General features: G+C 45.5%; 1 protein-coding gene across 1 annotated transcript in view; it reads right to left on the bottom strand.

The window, feature by feature from the left end:
* Positions 1–265: 265 nt before the first annotated feature.
* The window catches only part of LOC128354763 (exocyst complex component 3-like protein 2), a gene marked incomplete at its 5' end in the record, with an annotated part of 8,318 nt that continues 2,617 nt past the window's right edge, over positions 266–5,966 (bottom strand). Inside the window, 3 exons of the mRNA XM_053314933.1 lie at positions 266–1,070; positions 3,619–3,740; positions 4,666–4,821. Of these exons, the coding sequence (XP_053170908.1) occupies positions 779–1,070; positions 3,619–3,740; positions 4,666–4,821 (570 nt within the window). The remainder of the gene's footprint in view (positions 1,071–3,618; positions 3,741–4,665; positions 4,822–5,966) is intronic.

The following is a 5,966-nucleotide window of genomic DNA, read 5'->3' as shown; positions in this document are numbered from 1 at the left end:
AATTTAAGTTTTTATCACCATCAGGGACTTTCTTCTTTTCTTCTTCTTTCTCATTTCATAAAAAATGGAGTGAGACCTCTCATTAGTTTTATCAGAGAAGATCTTTGACATTAAAAATCTGAATTAAAAATCTGAATAATTACAATTTAATCTGTTGGACATTTAAACCAACGAACATATCAAACTTCTTCAGAGTCAAACTTCAAGAAGGAAATGAAGATATTTTGTTTTTTTTCTGCCGTAAAAACTAGAAATTAATGATTTTGAATGAATTTGCTGTAATTTGATCACAGGCTGTCTTTTTTATTGTGATATTTAATGTTGAAGCAAATCTAACAGATCTTTTGTCGGTAATGGAAAATACTTATTTCGTTGTCCATTTCTCGTGCTGTTTTCTGACTGAATGACCGTCGTGACTTGTCAAAGAGTAGAAGGACGATCAAAGATGCTGCTTTATCTGAAACTGAAACAACTGTACGACTGTGAAAATGGAAGAAAATGGAAATGTGGAGATTTATGAGCAAATAAGGAAACGAAAGAGAGTTGACAGGTCTGTTGTAGAAGAGAGTAAAAAAGCTCTTTCTCTCTTCTGTTTCTGCTGTGACTCGTTAGTGTTGCTAAGCTGTGATTGGACAGCTGTAGTTTGGGTGGGAGGGGCTTAGCAAACAGTTAATTTATTAAACCACAGCAGCTTCGTTTTCATCCAAACAACCAAGCTTCAACTCCCGGCGTTAAATTCCCGTCAGGATTGTCTCGATAAAGATCTGAGCTCGGCGGTTCAGAGGCCGTCGTCGGGGTTGTCCTGGACGGGCGTTCGGGCTTTGGGTCGCCGCGGCCGCAGCGAGCTGAAGCAGGACGAGGCGGTGAGGGCGATGCGGCTCAGGCCAACGTTCAGGCAGTGGACCTCGGAGGTGACCGGCACCTCGGCGAAGAGGGCGCGGTCCCGGGACATCCGGATCGAACCGCCGCCGTCGGTGCTCTCGATGTCTTTGACGATGTTGATGATCTCCTGACGCTCCGCCTGGCGGGTCATGCCGCGGATGTTCAGGATGGCGGACACGTGCTTCTTCCTGAACACAGATAGGAGAGAGACGAGGGAACAAACAGGAGGTGTTACTCGACATGTTTTTACAGGACCTGAACAGAAACGTCACACTGGAGTTCATGTAGATACGAAAAGCTTCAGCAGACTAAAGACTGGTGTATAAGTGTGTATATCTGTGTGTGTGTATCCTGGTACGGTGTGTGTATAAGTGTGTGTTCATGTAGATACGAAAAGCTTCAGCAGACTAAAGATTGGAAAGATGCTTCTGTCATGTCTCTACAGTAAATATGAAATATGCTCGGTATCATCCGCCTCACACAGAACTACTCTCCAAAGACTGAAAACATGACCAAAGTCTTCCTAATGAAGGAACATGTCACCCGGTCCTTCATTTTAAAGAGTTTGCGACGTGTTGTCAATAGTTTTTAGACAACAGCAGTATTTCCTGTTGAGCTGTGGTGGAAGTACAGTAACAAAAAGACTTTGGCACTAAAAACACTGTAACGGGGGCTGTGGCTCAGGAGGTAGAGTGGTTGTCCTCCAATTGGAAGATTGGCGGTTCGATTCCCAGCTCCTCCTGTCCACATGTTAAGTGTCCTTGGCAAGATACTTAACCCCAAGTTGCTCCCCACACGCCAACGGTGTATGAATGTGAATGAATGGTTAAATTCCCCCTGATGAGAGCAGGGGAACGTACCAGCTCTGGGGTTGAACAGGAAGTGATAACCAATACGAGCTGTTGTCGTCGTTGGTAGAGTTCATGGTGAGTCGAGATGGACAGACAACACATGAGCCGCTTAACGTGGTTTTGTTTTTCGTGTGGTCGGTCTTTAGAGTTTTTAAATGATCTCGGCTCACCATGAACTCTACCGACGACCCCAACAGCTCGTATTGGCTGCTCCCTGTTATCACATCCTGTTCAACCCCGGAGTTGGTACGTTCCCTTTCTGGTTGATGGGTGATATTTGTAAATTTGTCTCAAGCTTTGTAAAAGTGTTTCGTGTCTTGTTAATTTGTTTTCTGAAATGTAAATTAGTTTCGGGACTTGTAAATGTGTTATGGTAATGTAATTTTGTTTTATGATACTCAGCTCAACTCAACTTTATTTATATGACACTTTAAAACAACCACAGCTGAAACAGAGTGCTCTACATAAATAGATAAAAACAACACAGAAACGTAAAACAATTAACAGGAAATAAATACTAAAATAATTAAAAATAATCACTAAAAACAAACCATAAAACACTAAAACAGGAGCAGAGTCTCATGCACGGTTGAAAGCCAAGGAATAAAAATGGGTTTTAAGAAGAGTTTTAAAAACAGACAGTGAGGAGGCTTGTCTAATAATCTAAAAGGAAGCTCGTTCCATAATTTAGGAGCAGCAACAGAAAATGCTCTCTCCCCTCTGAGCTTCCGCTTTGACCTCGGTACCTCCAGGAGCAGCAGATCAGCTGACCTGAGGCACCGAGCAAGAGCGTGGGGGTGAAGGAGCTCAGAGAGGTAGAGCGGGGCCAGACCATTTAAAGATTTAAAAACAAATTAAAGAGTGTAAACATATGTAAAAATGTTTTCCAAAATGTAAATTTGTCTCAAGCTTTGTAAAAGTGTTTCACATGTTGTAATCTTGGTTTGCACCTCACGGGCCACCTTATTTGAGCCATTAGATCAGGGGTGTCAAACATGCGGCCTGTGGGCCAGAACCAGCCCACAGAGGGGTCCAATCCGGCCCATTTTCCTTCCTGTGTTCTTTTCCTTTTTTCCATCTGTCCTTCCTTCCTTCCTTCCTTCCTTCCATTTGTCTTTCCTGCCTTTCTTCCCTCCTTCCTTTTGTCTGTCTTTCCTTCCTTCCCTCCTTCCTTTTGTCTGTCTTTCCTTCCTTCCCTTCTTATTTCCTTCCTTCCGTCTTTCATTCCTGTCTACTCTTCCTTCTCCACCTTCTTTTCCTTCCTTCCTTTCTTCCTTCCTTCTATCTGTCCTTCCTTCCTTCCTTCCTTCCTTCCTTCCATTTGTCTTTCCTGCCTTTCTTCCCTCCTTCCTTTTGTCTGTCTTTTCTTCCTTCCCTTCTTATTTCCTTCCTTCCGTCTTTCATTCCTGTCTACTCTTCCTTCTCCACCTTCTTTTCCTTCCTTCCTTTCTTCCTTCCTTCTATCTGTCCTTCCTTCCTTCCTTCCTTCCATCCTTCCATCCTTCTATTTGTCTTTCCTGCCTTTCTTCCCTCCTTCCTTTTGCCTGTCTTTCCTTCCTTCCCTTCTTATTTCCTTCCTTCCGTCTTTCATTCCTGTCTACTCTTCCTTCTCCACCTTCTTTTCCTTCCTTCCTTTCTTCCTTCCTTCTATCTGTCCTTCCTTCCTTCCTTCCTTCCATCCTTCCATCCTTCTATTTGTCTTTCCTGCCTTTCTTCCCTCCTTCCTTTTGCCTGTCTTTCCTTCCTTCCTTCCATCTTTTTAATGATCCGGCCCACATGAGATCACATTGTTCTGTATGCGGCCCTTGAATGAAAATGAGTTTGACACCTCTGCATTAAATGAACAGTAACAGGAGTAGGTGGAAGCGTCCGATGTGTTTCGTACCTGACGTCTGGAAACTCTCGGACCAGAACTCCGACCTCCATCTGGATGGAGGGGACATCCTCCAGCTGGATGATCTCTGAGATGTGAGACAGAGCGCTGTCCAACCAGCTGGATGGAGACTCCTAAAAAAAACCAAACACACAAAGGCAGCCGAACGTTAATGAGACTCAACACTTACTGCAAATCTAACCGCTGTAATTATAGAGCTCTACATCATCAGATACATGCAGTACACTGATACACCACCAGGGGGAGTTTTAATTTAACATGCAGTACACTGATACACCACCAGGGGGAGTTTTAATTTAACATGCAGTACACTGAAACACCACCAGGGGGAGTTTTAATTCAACATGCAGTACACTGATACACCACCAGGGGGAGTTTTAATTTAACATGCAGTACACAGATACACCACCAGGGGGCGTTTTAATTCAACGCTGTCAATCAGTGAGACACAGTTTTGAAGCCTGGATTTTGTCCTTTTGAAGTAACAGACTTCCTTCCTTCCTTCCTTCCTTCCTTCCCCCCTCTTTCTTCAATTTTTCCTTTGTTCTTCCCCTCCTTCCATACTTCTTTGCTCTCTTCTTTCTTTCTTTCCTTCCTTCCTTCCTCTTTTCCTTCCTCCCTTACTCCTTTCTTTCTTTCTTTCCTTCCTTCCTTTCTCCCTCCTTCCCTTCCTCCTTACTCCTTTCCTTCCTTCCTTCCTTCCTTCCTTCCTTCCTTCTTTCCTCCCTCTCCTTACTCCTTTCCTTCCTCTCCTTACTCCTTTCCTTCCTTCTTTCCTCCCTCCCTCTTTACTCCTTTCCTTCTTTCCTTCCTTCTTTCCTTCCTCCCTCCTTACGCCTTTCCTTCCTTCCTTCCTTCCTTCTTTCCTCCCTCCCTCCTTACTCCTTTCCTTCCTTCCTTCCTTCCTTCCTTGACCTGAGGACAACAGGAGGGTTAAATCAAAGATCCTAAACACTCTGGTTGTAGCATCAGTTAAAACCGCACTGTTCCATCTCAGCCACTAGATGGAGCCACAGAGCTCATATTTCCCACACTCACCAGGTCCTTGAAGAGGACTTTGATCTGTTTGCCTTCGTCTCGGAGCCGGCCGGCCATCCTCTTCCTCATCTTCATGGAGGTGCAGATGATTCTGCCGCGCATGACGGAGCGGAGATACTCGGTGACGACGCGGCGGTGGACCTCGGCCACCAGCAGCTGAGGAAGAGGAGGAGGAAGAGGAGGAAGAGGAGGAGGAAGAGGAAGAAGGAGGAGAAGAGATGATGAAGATGAAGAGAGAGACACTCAACTGACCACAGACTGGTCATCATAAAAATGTGGGGTGTGTGTGTGTGTGTGTGTGTGTGTGTGTGTGTACCTGGTAGGGTGTGTGTGTGTGTGTGTGTGTGTGTACCTGGTAGGGTGTGTGTGTGTGTGTGTATGTACCTGGTAGGGTGTGTGTGTATGTATATGTGTGTATAAATATGTGTACCTGGTAGGGTGTGTGTGTGTGTGTGTGTGTGTGTGTGTGTGTGTGTGTGTGTGTGTGTGTACCTGGTAGGGTGTGTGTGTGTGTGTGTGTGTACCTGGTAGGGCGGGCTGTGTGTGTGTGTGTGTGTGTGTGTGTGTGTGTGTGTGTGTGTGTGTGTGTGTATATGTGTGTACCTGGTAGGGCGGGCTGTGTGTGTGTGTGTGTGTGTGTGTGTGTGTGTGTGTATATATAAGTGTGTACCTGGTAGGGCGGGCTGTGTGTGTGTGTGTGTGTGTGTGTGTGTGTATATATAAGTGTGTACCTGGTAGGGCGGGCTGTCCATCCTGTGGTAGGGTGTGTGTGTGTGTGTATATGTGTGTACCTGGTATGGTGTGTGTGTGTGTGTATATGTGTGTACCTGGTAGGGTGTGTGTGTGTGTGTGTGTGTGTGTGTGTATGTGTGTATATATAAGTGTGTATCTGGTAGGGCGGGCTGTCCATCCTGTGGTAGGGTGTGTGTGTGTGTGTGTGTGTGTGTGTGTGTGTGTGTGTGTGTGTGTATATGTGTGTACCTGGTAGGATGTGTGTGTGTGTGTGTGTGTGTGTGTGTGTGTGTGTGTGTGTGTGTGTGTGTGTGTGTGTGTACCTGGTAGGGTGTGTGTGTGTGTGTGTGTGTATATGTGTGTATGTACCTGGTAGGGTGTGTGTGTGTGTGTGTGTGTGTGTGTGTGTGTGTGTGTGTGTGTACCTGGTAGGATGTGTGTGTGTGTGTGTGTGTGTGTGTGTGTGTGTGTGTGTGTGTGTGTGTGTGTATATGTGTGTACCTGGTAGGGTGTGTGTGTGTGTGTGTGTGTGTGTGTGTGTGTGTGTGTGTGTGTGTGTACCTGGTAGG

This window comes from Scomber japonicus, unplaced genomic scaffold, assembly GCF_027409825.1.
Source record: "Scomber japonicus isolate fScoJap1 unplaced genomic scaffold, fScoJap1.pri scaffold_541, whole genome shotgun sequence".
Taxonomy (NCBI): Eukaryota; Metazoa; Chordata; class Actinopteri; order Scombriformes; family Scombridae; genus Scomber; species Scomber japonicus.
The sequence above is the reverse complement of the archived record's forward strand: the minus strand, read 5'-3'. Positions and strand labels throughout refer to the sequence as shown.